The sequence below is a fragment of the Sesamum indicum genome, linkage group LG6 (genome assembly GCF_000512975.1).
Source record: "Sesamum indicum cultivar Zhongzhi No. 13 linkage group LG6, S_indicum_v1.0, whole genome shotgun sequence".
Taxonomy (NCBI): domain Eukaryota; kingdom Viridiplantae; phylum Streptophyta; class Magnoliopsida; order Lamiales; family Pedaliaceae; genus Sesamum; species Sesamum indicum.
Window position 1 is genome coordinate 21,882,145 of NC_026150.1, and position 21,724 is coordinate 21,903,868.

The window sequence follows — 21,724 nt, forward strand, 5'->3', positions numbered from 1 at the left end:
AGTAAATACTTCAATTGGTGCTCGAACATACATCCTCACAAGTAGAGGCTAATTAGTATGGCGTATGACTTCCGACACATTTAATGATTCCGACAACAGAAAACCGGCAACACATTTAATGATTCCGACAACAGAAAACCGGTGTCCAGTGTCGCATAACTTCGTGATCTCAATAAGTTCCATGAAATAACATCCAACACCCAGAAACGAATTTGTTTATATTAAAAATCATGCCTCGGATTGTGAAACATCCCAGAGCACATAGTTCGCAGGAATTACCTGACTGCTTTAGCCACGCATTATTGGCATAAATTATGTTAAGCCTAATTCATCACATTGCAAGATATCATCTCCTCTGTAGAATGAAATAAAGAAGAGTACAACATGACGAAAGATGCAAAATTGTGACAAGGTCTCAGTTTTGAAATGGAGTTCAGCTGGCTGCCACTTCAATTGCCACGGACGAATGCGATTCCCTTCTCAATTGAACTTTTCAACTCGGGCTTCAGAGCTTCCAGTCCTTGTTTCTCATAATCAGATAGTGGGCCCAACCCCAGTACTTCTTCCACACCATTCTTCCCAAGTCTCACCTGTTAATGCAACCATGATATTAACAGCAATATAAGATGTCAACAATACCATTTACTTGAATGGCATTCGAAGATCGATTATTGACTATTTCATGCAGCAGCAAATCAGCATCCCCTTAGCTACCGACGAAATGAAGGCAGGGGTCAAAAGTAAAGGTCTCCTCCTTGGTTGGCAGGGTTTCACCAAATTTATCATTTTGCCTCGTTAAACCATGAAGTTTTGTTAGGCATTCATTATTAATTCTAACATGGTGTGTACATACATGCGCATGAAACCGGTTTCACACACCTTTCAGTGATGCTTTATAATTTTCACCAAGATATAGCAGAGGGCATAATCGACAAGGGCAGTATTCAGTTTCAGTAATAAAACAGATAACAAAAACACTATATGTGTCAGGTGACAAGAAGGATTGCACAAGCCATGAGAAACTAATTGCAACTGTTCTCATTACTGAGAAATGTTCAACTCATCCGGGAGAACATCCAAAAGTTTTTCAACTCACCTTAGATGCAAAGAAAGGTAGCTCAGTCACAGTGGATTGAACAAACGAACACTCCACAACATCTGGGACCCCATTAAGCCCCTTCAAGCAAGCATCAGCGAATATGGCCCCAGCATAGCTGCACGGTTAAAGGGTAAATTCAAAGGTAATTAAAATTGTCAATATCAGTAAATACAATTGACAAACAACCAGAACACTCCAGAAGATCATACAGCACACTTGGGGCAGCATTTTCAAATCACAAATATTTCAAGGAGATAGATCCAAGCATTACATCAGAACATTAGTGCAGATTAAGTACTGTAGAACATTTAGTACAAATCATCACCAAGTGGAAAACCATTTTTAGGAGGGATATTTTAAACAAGTACAGTTGACAAGTATTCCTCACAAATAGTAGACAATACAGAGTGCAGGGGAAACTGATTCAAATCACCACATTTTTTTCTATTTACAAGTATAAAAGCACATTACTTACGCCATTGAAAGTGTAGCTGAACCCTTTCCAGCCTTGGCTTCAACAACTTCAGTCCCACCATCTTGTGTTCTTTTTGTAAGAGCTTGAATCTCTTCATCTGAGAGGTTTGCTTTAGGTGTGGCCTATAGTCAAACAAATTGTAAGTATCATAGACTCATCTGTATCAGGAATGGGGTAATAAATGCCCATTTCTGATGGAACATAATATAATGAGAGATGAGAGTAAACATCAAAGCAAGTGCCTACCTGCGAAAACAAGGGAAGAATGGTGATTCCAGCATGCCCACCAATGACAGGTACATTGACATCTGCAAGAAACAAAAAGAAAAGAATTTTAGTTAATGCCCAAATTCTGGAGGGGCAAACCATAACCTTAAGCTAGCAAGTACTACTCTACAAGCAAACAGTAAACACATACCTGCTACGTTCACTTTGGCCTTTCCAGCATAGAATGTTTTGGCCCTGACAACATCAAGGGTAGTCACACCAAAGAGTTTCCTCTCATCATACACTCCCTTATTCTTGAAGACCTCAGCAGCAATTGGTACAGTGGAATTTACAGGGTTGCTAATCATATTGACAAGAGCCTGAATAATTGTGGAGAGCCCAAATCAATCATTCTCATTATACACTTGGTGACAAGTAACTTCACATCCAAAAATTCAAAATTCAAACAACAATGCAAGGAAAGGCAGGCATTACATTGGGGCAGTACTTGGCAATGGCCTCACAAAGAGATTTGACAATCCCGGCATTAATCTTGAAGAGGTCATCGCGTGTCATCCCAGGCTTTCTAGGTACACCAGCAGGGATGATGACTACATCTGATCCCTCCAGAGCCTGTCCTAGCTGCTCTTCTGCTGCATAGCCCTTCACCTATATATACAAGCAAATCCAAATTTCAGATACAGCACCCAAAAACTATACCAGATATTGTAACAAAGAAATCGGAAAGAAAACCATATCAAAGAAGAAAGCGAGTAGGATGAAGCACACCCAAAGGCATATAGTCCACGGGATTTAAGACATAGTTCAGCATAATACTACAAGTAAAAGATCTTATAACTACTCAATCAAAACTCGAAAAGAAAGCTGGATATACAAAAGAATTCTTGAGGAACAAAGGCGCCGTAGCATGGCTTAAAATTCCCTTATGTCTCCATCAAAATATGGAAAAGTTTTCATTTCCGATTTTTATGGAAACGAAAAATAGATGGTAGTTTTAAAATTATTCATTTTCTAAACATTCCATTTTTCTTGAGTTCCATACAAATTTTTAATTTCCTAGGAAACTTTTTATTTTCCTAATTTACTGGTTAAACATTTATCTCATACTTCACACACAAAAATAAAAATCTATAGTTATACTACATGAAAATAATTGACATAAATATTATGAAAGCCATTATGCTTTCAGAAAAAGCCACAATATCTTAACAAAAGTTGAGCTAAAACCCAGGAAAGGTACACAAAAACAAGGAGAGGGAACTAAAACCGCAATACCGCAAAAAGAATTACTATTGCAGATCCAGACCCTAGAAACAAGCTAGAGAAACCAACAAGCATAAATAAAAGGTGAAAAAAACCTAAACAACTACCTACAGAAAACACACAGAATTCAAACAACAAAATAGTAAAAAAAATCCAGAATTTGAGATCAAAAGATACAGAGGAAAAGCATAGGACCTCAGATCTAGTGTTAATGTGGCTAACGTCAGCGGCCACGCCAGGGGTGCCGGCGATATCGTAAAGTGCGAGACTCGAGACGAGAGGATTCAACTTCATAAGAAGTGAGAGCGGTTGACCGATTCCTCCGGCGGCCCCCAAAACGGCGACCTTCCGCTCCGGCGCAGGCGCCGATGAGAAGCTGCGCCGCGACGACGAAGCGGCAGCGGAGCCGGTGCTCCTCCTGAGAACAGATCTCAACATGGCGGCCTTCATTTGTAAAAGTGTTTGAGCGTATAAACTGTAGAGAGAAGGAAAATTCGCAGCCGAATCGACTGTGTGTGTGTGTGAATAAAATGAATAGTGAATGGGGGCGTAGGGGAAAGTGTATGTATTTATTTATTTATTATATATTATATTAATTGATGAGAATTTAATATTGGAAAATTAAATTGAGGGTTGTGAATTTCGATGGCCCCCCCCCCCCCCCCCCCCCCCCCCCCCCCCCCCCCCCCTCCCATCCTCCCCCCCCGCCTCTCTCTCTAATCTCCCCCTTGTAATGGTCGCCCATTTTTTCTCTTATCTTTTCACATTCTTTTTATAATTGTTACATATTCTTTTTATAATAATCAATTCAATTAATATATTAATATCACTACCAACTTTACATTAAAAGAAACAAATACTCATATATTTAGTTAAATTCAAATTTATGATTTCAAATTAATAATTAAAAGCAATAAAGTGAGACAAATATTCACATATTTAATAGGACTCGAATCAATACATTAATATAACTAAAGAACAGTTTATCTGAAATAAATACTCATACGTCTAATGGAACTTGAACCAGTACATCAATAAGACTAAAATAATAACAAATTACGTCGATTTAATCAATGCTCATATAGCTAAAAACATTAATAACTTACAATATGAAAGTGACGCAAACGTTCATATAAAATAAGATAAATACCTACATGTCTAATGGGATTCCAACTCATAATTTTAAATTTATTTATAAAAATTCAATTTTAATCTTAACCATTAAGCTAAAATATCATTGGTTAAATGATTTTTTTTTAATTTTTACATTTTATGCAAGGTATGTTTTTTTTTATTTTAGTTAAATAGTTCAAATCAGTCGGTTTAGCAATACCACATTTTTATTTATGTATTTTCTTCAATTACTTATATTTAGTAACGAATGAATAAGTTTGTTTTATGAAACATTTTTATTCAAATAAGGTTTAATTTAGTCAAATTAATCACATAATCATGACAATGTAGTACGACAAAGGGATAATTACTTTGTCGTTCCACGAGACTTGATATAATTATATGTAAACCTTTTTATGATTTAAAAAATTATATTTAATATCACTGATGTTGTTTCTGTCTAACAAATAGATACGTTTATTAGTTAAAATTATTGAAGTTGTTGATATTAATAGGGAAAAAAAATTGAAAATAAATTCATATTTACATGACTTATATATTACAAATCAAACAAATCTTTTACTGACTAAATCACCCTTATACGTCGTCGCACACTAATGCATGCAAAAAAATATATCTTCACATTTATAATTTGGTCAGAAAATATTAATTGATCAACAATAAATCGAATAAATATAAATTCCATTTATTTTTGTTTGCTAATATAAGCATATTATGTTAGTTTTAACTAATGGGAATTTATTTGTTAGAAAAAAAACAAACATCATGAATATTATATGTAATTTTTAAATTATAAAAGAAATAGGTATAATTATACTGAACTTCAAGAAAAATCGTATAATTATCGTATAGCAAATATCTTACACTTGCTATAATATACTTGCTATTTCAAACACAATTTGATGTGAGATTTCCCAATTTTACATCTCCTCTTGTATTTCATGCTTTATGTAGGCCAAGTCATTTAAGTAGTGGGAAGGCATATTCTTGTTTTGGCCCAGTCCTCTGTGGTAGCAACATACAAACCGAGAACCTTCCATCTTTTACTCAGTGATGAAGATATAAAGGAAGGCAAGGTCAGTCAGAATATGCAATACCAAGAAGAGGTGATTGAATGAAATTCCCTTTTCATTCTTCCTTTTATCTTGTGCTCTCCCTCTTTTGCTTTTCCACCTTTATTTGTATTTGGGATAACAGGAAAGGATATTTGCTGCAGGTTAACTGAACTGAAATTGGGCACCAGCAGCCAATGTTGCTGGTCACAAAATGTTACAAAGGGAGCTGACATTATAAACAATTCTTCCACATCGATCCTGTCGTTGTGCAGAAACCTCAGGGTTTATTTGCTTAAGAACTCAGAGGATAAATATGCATAAAACGAAAAGTCAGGCTTATATTTGATCATACAAATAATGATCGACCTTTTTGTGATGGTGCCGTGTGCTTGGATGAAAGGATCTCTGATGCGCTCTATCCTCTGTACCAGAATGGGTGCCGCCGATACATTGGCGTGATGTTTCTGTGAGCATCCAGTCAAACAATCTTTACATCTATGTCTCCACACAGTAGTGTTTGGTGCGTTATACACGTAAGTGAAAGAGATGGCAAGAAAAGGGAAAACTCAAGACCATGTCTTTAGGCACTGTTTGGGGTGCTATCTAATGGAGATGGTGGCTTCCCCTTGAGTTCTCCTCACCCAGTCCAGAATACCATTACAATCTTCCCGGGAGATGAAATGCCTTCACATGCAACAAGTAATTTAGTGCTTGGACAACTATAAGACACCTAACCGCTCAACTCAGCCCAGCCTTATCCTATGCTTATCTGGATTGGTTGGTTTTTCAGTCATTTAACTATACGAAGTAAAACATTCTCAGAGGAATACCTGTTTTTAGTGCGATAAGCTTTAAGCAGTCGGACTTCTTTCAGATTTGATATATCCTTCTCCATGCACAGGGATCTAGGTACCTTAAGCTTCCCTGTATCGTCATCATACACATCACATATGAATCTGAGCACGTTTTCCTGCAGTCATGGTAATTGGAACTCAACAGGTTGGAAAATATAGTACTTAAACAACAGAAATTGGTAGCCTTCTATACAGTACTTCTAAGTCCTAAATAGCCAGCAAAAAGTCATGCACAAAAAATTAAGTGCAATTTTCCAAGATAGAAAATGTTCAAGACAAATGACCAAATTGTACTTTAGAAGTAGAAAGAACGGCATACCAGCGGTTTTGAGGCATCTATCCATTGGTAGATGGGCTCATTCCGGAACCATGTCAATTGTCTTTTCGCAAAGTTTCTGCAAAGTCATATGCAACAAGATATATCATTCAGGTCATTGCAGGATAATAAGTAATTCTCACATAAGAAATAGAGCTACAGCAAATACAATGAGAAGTTTAGTTATAAATCTTTGGGTTTATTAAACTTAAACCCCCTTTAAAAATATGAAATTACACTTTCACTCAAAGAAGTTTTGAAATTACACTTACACTGCTTTTGAAAATTCTTGTTTACACTTGATCCCCTATAGTTAGTATTTAGACGAAAAATGTTGACTTTGGCAAAAAGTTTACAGAAATTTCAAATTTTACCCCTCATTTAACGTTTTCACGTAATAATTTTGTATTTATTAAGGGAAAAATGTAATGATGTTAACCTTACTGCATATATATATATATTACATTTATTCCTTTATAATTAACAAAACTATACATGAGAATGTCAAATGAGAGGCAAAATTAACATTTGTGTAACTTTTTTTTGCTTATGTCAGCATTTTTCTCCAAACCCTAATAAAAGAGGGTCAGGTGTGAATCAAGAATTTTTGGAGGGGGTGTAAGTGTAATTTCAGAACTTCTTTGGGGAAAAATGTAATTTAGCATTTTCAAAGAGGGTATAAGTGTAATTAACCTTAAATCTTAAGATGATTCTCATGCTTTACCAATCAAATCATTCATCTGATCTGTGTCTGGAAACATGTCCGAAAGAATTTCTAGCGTGAGTTGGCAGGCAGTGAGGTAAAGGCAAAAACAGAAAATTCCTAGCAAAAGTTATGTAGGATATAAAGCTTCTATGTTGTTTCTTTCTACGCCATTCCAATCCCTTTCCTTATCTTTATATTTTAGGTATAAGATAACACATAGCTTATAAATGCAGCATGAAGGTGCACCCACCATGTACTCTTAAACATGATCATGTAGGAGGGCCTATTTCTCCATCAAAGGCCAAATGCAGAATCACAGATATTATAGTTTGTCAGTTCTGCAATTTGAGCACCATAAAAAGACTGTATTCTAAATGTAAAACTGTAAGAGCACAACTAGCAATGGGGTGCATGGCCAGTACATACGAGTCAACTCTCTTGATTTGGAAACCATGAGACACATTAGTGGTAAAACAACACGTCAAAGGACATTCAAGAATAACTGTATAGCTTCCATGGATATCTCCCAAGGATTGACGCATGAATAATTTGAACATGACAGGAAGGTTTTAAATGTCTATAAATAATTAAATTAGTTCATGGGATATAAAGACAGGTCAAGGGAGTCAAACGCTTTGATGGACTTACTTAATATATTTGACCTGGTTAAGAGAAAAATCTTTAGTTAAATGAACCATGATGAAGGCAACATTATTTACCTGGATGCTTTTTGAAACTCGGATAGGAAATTAAAAAATTCTTTAGCAGAACTCCAGCCCCCTTGTTCTCTGGCCATTAGTAGGTAATCCATTGCCTGAGAAAATTAAAAAAAGGAGAACTTACTCGAGCTTTGCATACTGCGTGTGTTTGTCATGTGAACTCAAAAGAGATCCTGGAATACAACTCTGATACTTAATATATTATCACAGAGAAAATAAAACTGTACTTGTCTATAACCAATAGCTCGAGTTGCAGAATTAGAATTTGGCAGAAGCCCCAAATCAAGAAGCCACTTTGCCTCTGACAAAAGTCCATCATCTGCCACAACAAAAGGATAATGAAAAGAAATATATTCTTGTCAATATGTGTTTCCTAAAAATGTATGTCTCAAGAACAGATTAAGGAAGATATGGACAGATGATATTATAAGCCATAACACTCTTCACCTAAAAGCATATCTTCACACCGGAAATCAATTGATCTATAAAGATCCAGCCTTTGGGTTGAGAGGAAAAAACAAATAAAATCATAGTCCAAATTTTTTGATGTACTCTCATTGAATTCAGAAGATGAAGACTTCATGCCAGAAGCATCTATTTCACTGGATTCAAGCTTCTCTTTGAAAGAATTATAGGGCACTTGAAAGGCTGATGGAGATGCACCACTTGACTGCAAGATCAAAAAGACAGTGAGCTTCTGACCTCTATCTGGAGTTGCGAATATTGTTGGAACAGAAATAAAATGTCATGTGCTAATATATCACTCTTTCTTTTATCAAATATTGAAGGCTAAATGAAGTGAGGCAAGCTTCAGGATGCCCCCATAAAAGCCAAGTTATTCTCATAAAGGGAATTGTTGGAAATCAACTTTCTAAACCAGCTTGGATTAAAGCGTACAAGTATTGTACATGTTGGAAGCAAAAGAGTGAGAATGAAATTAAATGAAGCAAGATACCCAACCTTGAGAATTTCAAGTCTCCGACGTAATCTATACCAATCATTTGCAGCTAAAGATTGGACACCTGGATCACCTGCTTTCACCACAAATTGCACAGCAGCGTCCCAATCACCATCCCTCTGTAAATCTGCGAGTTCTGAATGCACTTCAGAAGTGATCTCAGGAGAAGCTTTTGGAACATCTGGTTTCCCATAAATGAACCTTTATCATCAGCAATGGGATCTCTTTAATAATTTTATTATTGCATGAATGCATACTCCACATTTTAGGTAAACATGAAAACAGTGATGTGCAAGACGTACCACCGTAAGTACAGCCCTGTACCACCTGTGACTACTGGGACACGACCTCTACTAAGAATTTCTCCTGTTATTTGTCTTGCGTCCTCGTAAAATTGTCCAACAGAATATTCTGGTTGTCCAAAATTTTCTTTTGTAAGATATAAATAAACATTAGAGTAACAAAAACATAGTGATCAAGACACATCAAATAATCACATGACAAAATAATGAAAGCTCCAATATGATATACCAGCCATTACCTTCAGATGGGTGCAATATGTCAACCAAATGGTGTGGTACTTCCTGTAAAAATAAAAACAAGAATAATTTTGTTGTAACTATCATAATACAATCGAAGCTAAAAGTTAATAGCGACAATGCATGTGGAGAACTAGAACATGTCACCTTTCTTTGTGATGTTCATTTCTTCCCAACTTTTGCCTATGATAAACATTTTTCTTTAATGAAGGAATTGCATCTAAGAAGACTAGAAGCGGAAGGGAGCCTTTCCACATACCAATAGTAGTCAGTGAAATTTGATAGGATAAGTTTACAATTAACTTATGTCATCTTGGGAACAATGTGATTATAGGTAGTAAGCTGTGTTTATTTAGAACAAGTTAGTAATCACCCAAGAAGATGTTGACTGCCAGAGGACAGGTTTAGACACTCATAGCAAATACCATGCTCAGTAATTGGAAAAAAGGGTCGAAAAACACCTGTCTTTCGCTAAATGAAGGTTTTGCCGACCCAATATCAAGACCTCTATACACCTGCAGCCCATAACCCAACATTAACAACATCAACAAATTATCTAATGCACAAAAGAAATTACAAACTCTTTCAACGAAATCAGAGTTCAAGATGAATGAAGCAAGTGTGAACAGCAACCTGGACTGAATCAGCGCTAACAATTTCTCCATTGAGTCGTTTGGCGAGTTCCAAAGCAAGCCTGCTTTTGCCGGCTCCTGTAGGTCCAGATATCACCACTACTTTCTGCCGCTCGCCTTTCTTTCTAGGCGCCGCCGCGGAGCAAGAGGTCGAGAAGAGTCTACTCCTACGGCGGAGGCGGGAGGGCTGAAATGAAGGGCGGACGAGCGGCGCCTCAGCCGCGTAAGGCAGGCGGAGGCAGCTCATGCGGAGGCCCCCAACTCTCAAGCCACTTATCATTTTCGGTGGACAGAGGAACGATTGTTGGAGGGACTGTAAATAGCTCAGTTGCTTCACTCTCTAAAATATCTCTTTTTTTTTTTAATTAATAATTTCAAATTTTCTCTCATTACATTATTTTTCTCTCTTTTTTATAATTTTTTTTCACAAAAATAAAATATCACTGTTAAACGACTTGATCATCCATATTTCAATAAAATCTATTATTTAAGGATTCCTCAAAAATCAACTGTCATTGTATAGTAATATTTTGAGCAAAATTTCTTATGAAAAAAATATTTTCCATTAATTATTTCAGACCATGTAACTCGAAGGTAAGTCATACTCGATTCATCTCAAGCAACTAATATATTATAAAATATTTTTTATTTTAAATTAAATTTGATTATATCCGCGACTATTATATAAGTTCGCCTTTTTATTTTTGTTGGAGTTGATTAGATTGATATTAATTAATTTGTGATTGAAATTAGAATTAATACACTAATGATTGTTTAGTGAGTTGTTTGAAAACATTACACATTGCATTAACTATTAATTGTATGTTTGGTATGTTTATTATCATACATTAGACTAAAGATAAAATCTCATAACAACTGTAGAATAATGTTAGAATTGTCAAAATCATATTATTCATAATCTCATTTTTTGTTGATTTAATTTGGTCTTGGACTAAATTAGCTCAACTCAACTCGATGTGCATTTTGAATTTAGAATATCAAGAATAATAAACTCAAGTAAACGAAATCTGATAGTTAAAATAATATTTATATTTGTCATTAGTTGCATTTTATTCTTTTAAATCAATCAACAAGCATAATTGACTCCGTCTGCGTCAAACTTGATTTATGGCTAAAGCATAAATTAGGACTTGAATTACAATTTTAAACAAAAACAAAAAAAAAATGTATATATATGTAAAAACGTACCTGAATGAGGGGAAATCCACGAAACTAGTAGCTGCCCAGGATCAAACTATCAAGGCCCACTAGCCCTTTTTATAAACTGGTCTAGCTTTCATGAACAACCATACTCTTTTCGTTTTGACTAAATAATAAAGTAAGTAACGTACTCAATTTGACGAAAATTATTCTTTACATTCATTTTGGTCCAATTAAAATCAATTACAAAATAAATATGGCATATTTACTATATAATTAATTATTTTTTTTAACTATACACCAGTTACACTGCAAAGCCACATTTACTTCTTGTGATGGGATTAAGTAACAAAATATTAATTTGTGATTGTATGTATGATTGGCTTCAAATTGGCTATTTAGTACTTAGTTTATTAACTTAGGATACTGTAAATAATCAAATTATTTTGTATTTGCTTGCCTTATATTATTTAAGTAATTGAGAACTACAGTTATAATTTTAACCCCGAATAGAATAAAATTGGGTGTCCAGTCAGTCAAATGGCTCATTTCTCCTTCACCTTCTCTCCCCCTTTTTTTCATTTTGTTTTACCTGATCTTGTGCCCTTCTGCCATGGAGCTTTGTCGCCGACTGTGCTCCCTTCCATCTCGTTTGTTGAAATTGTCTCCCTTCCATCAATCGAAAAAGAAAAAAAGTAACAGTGAAGAAAATTTAATAGGGAATTAAGCTTATTGTAAGGGATACAGTTGTCTACATAACACAATTATACAAGTTAAAAGATGTGCACATCAGCATGCTGTAAGGTGGTAACAGAATATTTTCAACAACGTGAAGCGCCATAGATTCTGAAAACTAATCTATTTTGTGTTTTTTGTCGTATGACAAATAAAAATAATTATGATACTTTACAAGACAAAAATTAAATAAATTTTAAAACACATAAAGCATTAACACTTTATGACTGAAAGTAAAAATTTTTACTTCTAGTAACACGACTAACATATAACAGTTATTAACAATTAATTGATGAATGAAATTGCTTAACAAGTAACGGTTTAGAACAAACAAAGTCAAGATGTTTAACATTTCACAATTAAAATGGGAGAAGGAATGCATTACTTACCTACCATACGAAGAGCAAGCTTTAGAAGTTTCCTTACTCAACAGTTCGCCCTTACGTCAACGCTGGCACCGACTGAAAAAAATTAAATTTAAAATCATTCATCAAAATGGATGAGTGATAATGAATAGTAACGTGAACTTCAAAACAAAGAAAAAACGTCATTTTTAGTAGTGGCACAAAAAGAAATGCGAAATAAAATGATAGAGAAGTCATTTTTCACCTGTTTTTAGAGGTTGTCGTTTGCTACGAGAGAAATGTTGGGGAAGATGAGTGGAGTTGAGTAGTATAACAATCTTTTGTCATCACTGTCGTAATAACAATAAAAAATGAAGGCAATTTGGACATTGCCTCTCCTAAAACCTAGGACGAAAACGAAAGTTAGGTCAAAAGGGAAAATGGTCTTGTGGGTGACTATCTAATTAGTAGAAATTTTCAGTGATTGAAATCACTCAAAAAATTGCATCTGATACCGGGTCAGCCCAAGTTATAACGGGCTGGCCAAAAAACAAGTAAGCAAGTTACTATGAGAGACTATAAGGAATATCACTCCTTATCACAAGAAGTAAACATGATCCAAATATATTATATTTATCATATAATTTATTCAAATCTAATCAAATTCGATTTAACTTAGTATTTACCCACAATCTAATTTTAGTTAGCATTTCCCCTCAATCTAATTCAATTTGTCTATTTTTACAGTAGTTTGAGTTTCTTCTATTTTATGGTAACTTTTGATTTGTTATCTTTCTATGTATGCCTGGATATTTACAAAATTATTATGATGTATCTGATTTGGTTTCTAATATTTTAATTTAATATATAACATAATTGACAATTAAATTATTTAAAAAAATCGAACCCCGTCGAATTAAGCCCAAATTAAGTTATCACCAGTCACCACAGCCTTTTGGCAACAAAACATTCTTTTCCCTCTAAAAGACACAGAGACTTCAAAATATCACAACAAAACATTCTTTGTGGAAATTGAAGGCTTCGATTGGCGACATAATAATAATTTGTCGTGTTTTATTCATTCTATACTAATACAATAATACAAAATCATAAAAAAGAAATTTTGAAAACATACAATGCGGTAATAATCTAAGATTCATATTTTTTTTCTATTGGTCTGACTTGAACTCGAGTATGTACGAACTCAATGACCAGTCAATCATCTCTAAATCAATCGCTTTCATATAACCATATAATTCAGGATACTTAAGTACTAGCCCACCATGCACCAAATACACTTTTAACACTCCATACTTTCTTACGACCTTAACCTTTCTTCTCTTATAATTTTATTGATATTACGTCAGAGGATTATAATCAAGGTCTTCTTGACGTTGTTAACAGAATTTCTTCTCTTACAGATACAAAATTTCCGTCATACCTAAATATATTCGGACCTTTCTATATTTAGAATAGACCCAAAATGGACCTCTTACATTCGGACACAATGATCATAGTGTATTCACCTTTATCAAAAACAAAACCAAACAAAGCAATATGTAATCTTAGATTATGTATGATGCCTGACGCCTAACCTTTCCAACTTCACCAACCAGTAGTTACATGCAACACACCTCTCAATGAGTACACTTAAATCCCAAGACTCCAATGACCAACAACTACACAAACATGATCATATAACCACCACCACCACTGCCCCGCCTCCTTCCACCAATGGCGATACGGCAGTACCGGCGGATCCACCTCCTTTTCCGCCTCGCATTGGTCTCTGTCATGGCACTGGGGGCGTCCCGTGTCATCCTCGACAACTTGAGGAACAACCTTCTGTGGCCAGGATCAGTGGAAATAAGCACAAGGCATAGGTACACAGTTAAAATGCCCATTGGAGTTTCTGAGGAAGAAACCATTGAAGATGGATGCAATGTGTTTGAGGGAAAATGGGTTTGGGATAATGCAAGTCGTCCTCTTTATAGAGAAGAGAGCTGTCCGTTTCTAGTTAAGCAGACAACTTGTTTAAGGAACGGGAGGCCTGATTCTTTCTATCAGAACTGGAGGTGGCAGCCCAATACATGCAATTTGCCGAGGTAACTACAATATTGTCATTGTCATATTAACAGGGCCGCAGTTAGTGCAGTATAATTTTTGAGAAAATTCTAACTCGAATTAGGTTCGGTCAGATTAAACCAATCAGGGAGCAAGTATGGTATACTTGTCATGTGATTGATCACTTTCCTAAACTGTACCCAAATTACACGACAAGTGTATTTCACTTTCTATATAACTAGTTCAGATCTGATCAAACCTTGTCTGGATTAAAATTTCGCCTGTCAAATGCCAATGATAAGTTTGAGTGGATCGGCAGGTTTGATGGTCTGAAGTTGATGGAGATATTGAGGGACAAAAGGTTGATGTTTGTTGGAGATTCAGTACAAAGAAGCATGTTTGAGTCCATGGTGTGTTTAGTACAATCTGCAATTCCTAGTGATGTAAGAAGATCGCTTCAACGAATACCTCCGAGGAAGGTTTTCAAAGTAGAGGTAATATTAATGTTGCATCCTCAGATTTTCCTCGGACCTTTTTTACTCCTAGAATTATGAATCCAAGATCTGCATGTCATAGTTCCAGAGTAGAATGATATAATCATTTTCAATTTTATTGCCAACTCCAGGAGTTCAATGCGACCATTGAGTACTACTGGGCTCCCTTCATAGTAGAATCCATATCGGACCATGCAACAAATCACACTGTCTTGAAACGTCTGGTGAGACTTGATTCTGTGGCCAAACATAGCAAAGAGTGGCAAGCAGCCAATGTTCTGATATTCGAGAGCTATGTTTGGTGGATGTACAAACCGATGATTAATGCAACGTAAGAATCCCATATCTCGTCTATCAACTAGCTTTCTTCTATTTATATATACTAGCACAAAACTGAATCCTGGATCTATAAACTAGACGGACGTCTAGTTTCAGACATGAATCTACTCACTGAAGGTTGGATACTTACCATGTAGATGACAACCCAATGTAAAATTCGATCACTAGATCATGTATGATATTGTCAGCATTTCACTTTATTATATTATCAGGCTCGGTATAACCGTCCCATCGGGCATGATATTATCAGCATTTCACTTTGTGATATCATCATGTTCAATATAAATCATGAGGTTTCACAGGATGCAGTTAGCATCTCACTTTATAATATTATCATATTTTGAGCGGACATTCATACATTTCATGTTGATTACCACCCATTTGCACTAAATCGACTTAAACGGATTCTTGATGTGGCCAATGTTCTCCAGATACGGATCGCTTGACAACATCCAAGAATACAACGTGACCACTGCATATAGACTGGCACTGGAAACCTGGGCAAATTGGATTGAATCCAGCATTAATCCACAAACTCAGAAGATCTTCTTCACAACAATGTCTCCAACGCACTTGTGGTGAGTTTTGTATCACAAGAACCACAACTAGAGCTAGAAAGAAAAACATGACTTCTAGCCATCAAGCATGTATAAACTGATACAAAGATTTGGATGATTATAGCAATTTTTTCATGTGTAGGAGTTGGGAATGGAAGCCTGGAGCAGATGGGAACTGTTTCAATGAGACGCACCCGATTGAAGGATCATACTGGGGAACGGGTTCCAATCTTGACATCATGGGAATAGTAGAAGATGTTCTGGGAGAACTAAAGGTTAAGGTAACTTTGTTAAACATTACCCAGTTGTCTGAATTCAGAAAAGACGGTCACACTTCAGTTTTCGGGGAAAGGAAAGGCAAGCTCTTGACCAAAGAACAGAGAAATGATCCAAAGAATTATGCTGACTGCATCCACTGGTGCTTACCAGGTGTCCCAGATACATGGAATGAAATTTTGTATGCTCTGCTTTTACAAGATTATCGTGTGCAATAAAAGTACAATCATAAAAAACTTTTGGAGAGAATAGCAAAGTAGTGACAGATATTTAGCTTTAGGAAGATCATAAATGCTGTAAAGATTGGACAAAAACTAGTCTTTCCACATTTTCAGGAAAAAAGTGGTGTCTGAAGTTCAATTAATGATTATTAAAAACTTGAGCTCCTATTACCAACACCCATATTTGGAAGGTAGACATGATTTATAACTAAACTATATATGTGCAATCATCCCTGCATTATGAATAACGGAAGGTAAAATGACTAAAATGATGAATGAACTGCACCGCTTACAGCAGCTCCCACTCAGTTTCGTACATCTCTTGAGACAACTGTGTTCTCACTGCATCTGCATATGTGTGGGGGAAAGTGGGTAATGATCTTGGCTCAAAATCCTGACTTGATTCCATATCAATGTCTCCAAACATGAAAGCCAAGTGCTCGTATTCCTTGGACAGCCTCTTCCGAGAAGTGAAGGCATCCTGTATCAAATTCTACGGAAGAAATAAATTAGCATCCAGTTAATCAGGCTTGATAATGATGATGACTGTTTAAATTGACTTATTAAAGAAGAGAAATACACCCTCTTAGATGTATAAGCAAGTGCAAGAAGATAGTACCTTGTAATATCTGAAATTTCTTCTATGGTGAGAGGCAACTCGGGCATAGTAACCATTGAAAGGAACAGTTCTTTCATCATGCTTCACATCAGGGGAAAGATCAACTGTTTCCATTAGGTCACTGATACCAAGACCAAATTCATGTTCGTTCTCTGCATAATGCGTTCAGCAAACAGTGGAGAATGATATGAGTAGTCTAAAACAGTGTAAGATAAAGCTGAAAATGATGCATGACGGACCATGAATTAAGAACATGACCATCCAAACAAATCCCAACTTGGATGCGTAAAGTCAGGTTAGTTAGTCAATCTTATAGATATAGTTTCATGATTACAAGCATATTACAGCACAACTAGAACATGTTAATGAATAATAATGTTAATGCTAATTATCACCTAAATTACCAGCTTCAGATGGAGATATTGCAAATTGACCATCATTGTAGTGTTCTCCATGCCTGCTTTTGAAAGAACCATCCACAAAATCTGATCCATCACTTGGAGAAGTGTTATTATCTGCCAAAGTAGAAGTTAGTGCTAAGGAACCTATCTTCATGGAAGAAAAACTGAAAAGATACTGAAAGGGAGGACATTTTCGTTGGGAAGGAAAGAAAAGGTCAGCAATGAAGCAGAGAGCATTATGAAACATCAAGAAGAAGGTTACATTAAGATATACCAACCATTTGATTTCAAGATTGAAATTGCAGGAAGCATACACATGGCCTTAGTTTCATAAGCTGTTCTGGAGGACGGAGTGGAAATGTTACGCTCAGCTTCAGAATGGTCGATGTTTTCAGCCTTGTTAATAAAACTTGCAGATGTAGACTCCAAGATATTAGAAGACTTTGGGGAGATAGAAGACTTGGAAGAGAAAACATATGTCTCTTCTTCTTCTTCATCATCATCACAAGAAAAATATGAAAATGAAAGTTCAGGTGATTGGGCAGAGCTTGACACATCAAAACTCTCATCTTTAGTCGAAAAGCTATCACCAAGAATCCCATTTTTCACAAAGGATCTGTGAACCACATCGCAAGCAGAAGGAGGTTGTGAATCCATTAACACGCTATTATCTTCATTAACTTTATCAGCTGAAGCTACTGAAGCTGCAGATAAGCTTGTATTTTCATCAGAAAGCACATCTTTAGTCGAAAAGCTATCACCAAGAATCCCATTTTTCAAAAAGTATCCGTGAACCACATTGCAAGCAGAAGGAGGTTGTGAATCCATTAACACACTATTATCTTCATTAACTTTATCAGCTGAAGCTACTGAAGCTGCAGATAAACTTGTATTTTCATCAGAACTCACATCTTTAGTCGAAAAGCTATCACCAAGAATCCCATTTTTCAGAAATGATCCGTGAACCACATTGCAAGCAGAAGGAGGTTGTGAATCCATTAACACACTATTATCTTCATTAATTTTATCAGCTGAAGCTACTGAAGCTACAGATAAGCTTGTACTTTCATCAGAACTCACATCTTTAGTCGAAAAGCTATCACCAAGAATCCCATTTTTCGAAAAGGATCCGTGAACCACATTGCAAGCAGAAGGAGGTTGTGAATCCATTAACATACTATTATCTTCATTAACTTTATCAGCTGAAGCTACTGAAGCTGCAGATAAGCTCGTATTTTCATCAAAAGATGGATCCTCAACCACTGTTAACTTATTTTCAAACAATAACCCACTGCTCGAAGTATTAGAAAGATACTCCGCATCATTTGAAAAGCTATTGCATGAGATCCTTTCCTTTTCAATGGTCAAAAGCCCTGCTTCATGAGCTGAAAGTGCAGCTGAAGAAACCATGAACAGCGTGGAATTCTCATTATCTTCATCAGACGTCCCAGAAAATATTTCATTTTCGGCCAGAGGTGCTGAACCCCTTGGCATATTCTCTTCTACGCTATTGTCTGCATCATCCTTGCCATCACCATCTTCTGTTAAATGTAGAGGAGTTTCTGCCTCTTCAGGAAAGTTTGCATCAGGCGGCTTAGGAAATTGAGTTACATGGTCAAGTTCAAATGGCAACAATGCATCAGAGTTTCTCATAGTATCAATAGAACCATGATTTTCTGACAATTGCTCTTCATTAATACAAGTTGGTGTTGTTCTCATGCCTGCGACCGAATTAACATGATCCCACATGTCAACTTGTCCACCATCCTCCAACAATGCTTTGGGTTCCACAATGTCCTCAGAAAGGGGAAGTATATCTTGCACCACGTTAGAGTAAAATCTTTTGACACTCACACCAACACTCTGCACCTGGTTCTCGACAAATTTCATAGTATCCTGTCCAAATTGAGCAATTTAGAGCATGAGAAGATACTTGATCTCTGGACAGCACATGTTAGGTTAGCATGCAAATAGCAATTCTAGGTGATGCATGCAAATAGCAATTCATCATCTGTTACATGAAAGTTAATCACAAAAGTGTCTTAATAACAGTAGTCATGCAAATATACCGTGCCTTCAGAACAAAAGAAAAGAGGGGAATACCTTGCTCATAAAATCATCAACATCCTGACAAATTGACTCAAACTGGTTGTATATGTTCCCAGCCCAGAATTTACCTTTTATTCTTAAATCCATTGCAACATTTGTGTTCCAGAGAAGCCAATTAAGATGATTCCACCACAAAATCAGGTCAGGATCATCAACAAACTCCAATTAGCATTAAACCTGCATAATTCCAGATAAGAATTTATAAGAATTCGGAATTCCTACAGTGACAAATATTCCATGACAATACAAATAATGCATACTCCACAAACTCAAGATAAGTTTCGATAACTAAAAGACAGCAGCTTTGGCCCTTACACGATCATCCTAGTCGAAAATTATCACCTGGGACAATATCGACTGTAGGAAAACAGCATCACATATGATACTATGTATTTCTTGCTTAGAACACAAACCCTTCAAAATGATGACATACCACACATACAACCATCAAAGGCCGCAACATAAACTGAAACAGTCCACCTAAATACAGAAGCCCGAACACTAAACTCAACCAGACAAGAGCACGATGAAAAGACGGAGAGAGTTAAATTCAGAAAACTCAACAGCGTTGATCGACAAAATTAGAACAAATTCAGAAACCTCTGTATGAAAAAGGTGCTTCCGCAACGCAGTTCATAGCACAATTCTGTCAATCAAATTCAGAAAGCTAATCCACACTTACTCAATTTCTTGCTACTTCGTTCATATCACACACTGAACCTACACAAGAAAAGTGAAAAATTCCAACCACACACACTCTCACACATGATGATCATCATAACCATACAATTCACCAAAAAACCAAAGGGATTGTAAAAAAATCCTCAACAAACTGGAACAGAGCAGAGATTTTAATACCAGTGAGAAACAAGAATACCCTCATAGTGCAAGTAAAAGAAGAAAGAGGGCTCGCCGGCGGTAGATAGGCGGCGGTGCGGGTGGCTGACCGAGGCACTTCAGAAGGCTGCGGCCTCAGAGGAATGTCTTCACACATGTACGTTTATACGCACACAGAGTTTTATAGTTGCACGTGCGATATTTAACCAGGGTTTAATAGGTTTTTGGAGTCGGAATTAAACTTTACATTTTTTAGGGTTTACGTTAATAACGTTATTCTTTCTAATTACCTATATTTGATAATTAATTATATTTTTTGCCATAATTTTTTGGTAATTAATTTATGAAAAATTATCATGGTTTCAAATTTTTTTGGGGTCCTCGATCATGGGATTTCAAATCCTAATAATAAATTCTTTAAATTTATTTGAATAATTATAGTTTGAAACATTTTGAATTATAATTTATTGAATCTATATTAAATCTATTTTTTTTAATTAAGAATGAGGTTGTACGGACAAATTCGAGATCGTAGATTCGAGTCCGATCAAACATGTAAGTATTTGTTTCACTTTATGTGAGTGTTTGTTTAGATTTATATGAGTTATTAATAAATTTAATTATATTAATATATTAATTGACTTTAAATATTACTCAGTATATTGGAATAAAATATTATAATTTATTTATCATTATTAATTACAAAAAAAAATCCAAACAAAATAGCGTGATGGAATTAAAATGTTATCAAGATGTTATAATTCAATCGAGAATAATGTGAACCAAACATGACTTTAGGGTTCTGATGAGAATGTTGGTGTGGCCTGTGTTAACATCACAAGTTTTATGTGTATAGTTTAAGTTATGTAATTACATTTACTTCTTGATGTATGGTCTCATTCCATAAATTATTTTTGCATTTTGTATAATTATAAAAATCATCTCTGTTGGTTAAAAACTATTATAGTTTTATAATCATATCAATATTTTTATGGGTGTATATGTAATTTTTAAAAAGTATCGGATGATTTATGTAAATAATGTTAATGTTTCTGGTGAGTGTATATAGTGTAATTATCTAAAAAGCAGGAGTGGTTTATGTAAAAAGACCATAAGTCGTAGATACAAATATAATTATTTCTTAATTATATTATAAATACGATAATACTTAAAAGTATTAATCTTCAAATTTAAAGTATTGAATAGAAACTTTGAATTGTTTACAAAATCATAAAATCATTTATATTAGATTGTAGACAATAATAGGTAAAATTGCACTTTTTGTACCACGCAACATAGGGTTTTTCATGCAACATCTTGTTTTTTTATTTACTTTGAATATATTTGTTGATTTAAAAATATCGATGTATTGAATAAATATTTGAATATAATAGATGATAGAATAATAAATAGAAAGGATAATTACACTCCCTTCTCACGATGTTTGGCGAACTGCTGAAAAATTTTCAGTTTCGTGTAAATAATGTTATGAAATATAACAATTGGATTTAGAAATTAAAAGCAATAAAAGCCACGTTGGAACAGAATATTATATATAATAATAGAAACAGAATTCACGACAAGTAAAT

General features: G+C 35.3%; 4 protein-coding genes across 9 annotated transcripts; 1 reads left to right on the forward strand and 3 right to left on the reverse strand.

Moving 5' to 3' along the window:
• On the reverse strand, positions 165–3,617 carry LOC105165433 (malate dehydrogenase, mitochondrial). Its single transcript, XM_011084444.2, has 7 exons — positions 3,261–3,617; positions 2,277–2,450; positions 1,993–2,161; positions 1,821–1,882; positions 1,575–1,696; positions 1,097–1,214; positions 165–590 (listed from the first exon to the last, which is right to left on the reverse strand). The coding sequence occupies exons 1-7, from the start codon at positions 3,513–3,515 to the stop codon at positions 450–452; spliced, it is 1,041 nt and encodes a 346-aa protein (XP_011082746.1). The 5' UTR covers positions 3,516–3,617; the 3' UTR covers positions 165–449.
• Positions 5,467–10,300, reverse strand: LOC105165434 (tRNA dimethylallyltransferase 9). 2 transcript variants are annotated; one of them, XM_020694300.1, is made up of 11 exons: positions 9,980–10,300; positions 9,808–9,861; positions 9,349–9,391; positions 9,110–9,218; positions 8,810–9,008; positions 8,297–8,519; positions 8,077–8,168; positions 7,850–7,944; positions 6,428–6,503; positions 6,085–6,224; positions 5,467–5,718 (listed from the first exon to the last, which is right to left on the reverse strand). In XM_020694300.1, exons 1-11 carry the CDS (start codon positions 10,256–10,258, stop codon positions 5,670–5,672), a joined length of 1,359 nt encoding a protein of 452 aa, XP_020549959.1. In that variant the 5' UTR covers positions 10,259–10,300; the 3' UTR covers positions 5,467–5,669. The 2 variants fall into 2 exon arrangements, with proteins under 2 accessions (XP_020549959.1, XP_011082747.1); XM_011084445.2 differs by having other exon boundaries at positions 5,467–5,938; positions 9,980–10,299.
• LOC105165821 (protein trichome birefringence-like 31) lies at positions 13,898–16,548 on the forward strand. Its single transcript, XM_011084984.2, has 5 exons — positions 13,898–14,323; positions 14,602–14,776; positions 14,908–15,107; positions 15,547–15,693; positions 15,815–16,548. Exons 1-5 carry the CDS (start codon positions 13,953–13,955, stop codon positions 16,164–16,166), a joined length of 1,245 nt encoding a protein of 414 aa, XP_011083286.1. The 5' UTR covers positions 13,898–13,952; the 3' UTR covers positions 16,167–16,548.
• On the reverse strand, positions 16,232–20,304 carry LOC105165435. 5 transcript variants are annotated; one of them, XM_011084447.2, is made up of 6 exons: positions 20,176–20,304; positions 19,293–19,475; positions 17,468–19,085; positions 17,184–17,303; positions 16,789–16,940; positions 16,232–16,662 (listed from the first exon to the last, which is right to left on the reverse strand). In XM_011084447.2, exons 2-6 carry the CDS (start codon positions 19,383–19,385, stop codon positions 16,459–16,461), a joined length of 2,187 nt encoding a protein of 728 aa, XP_011082749.1. In that variant the 5' UTR covers positions 19,386–19,475; positions 20,176–20,304; the 3' UTR covers positions 16,232–16,458. The 5 variants fall into 5 exon arrangements, with proteins under 5 accessions (XP_011082749.1, XP_011082750.1, XP_020550504.1 ...); XM_011084448.2 differs by having other exon boundaries at positions 17,193–17,303; positions 20,157–20,298; XM_020694845.1 differs by having other exon boundaries at positions 16,232–16,650; positions 20,157–20,298.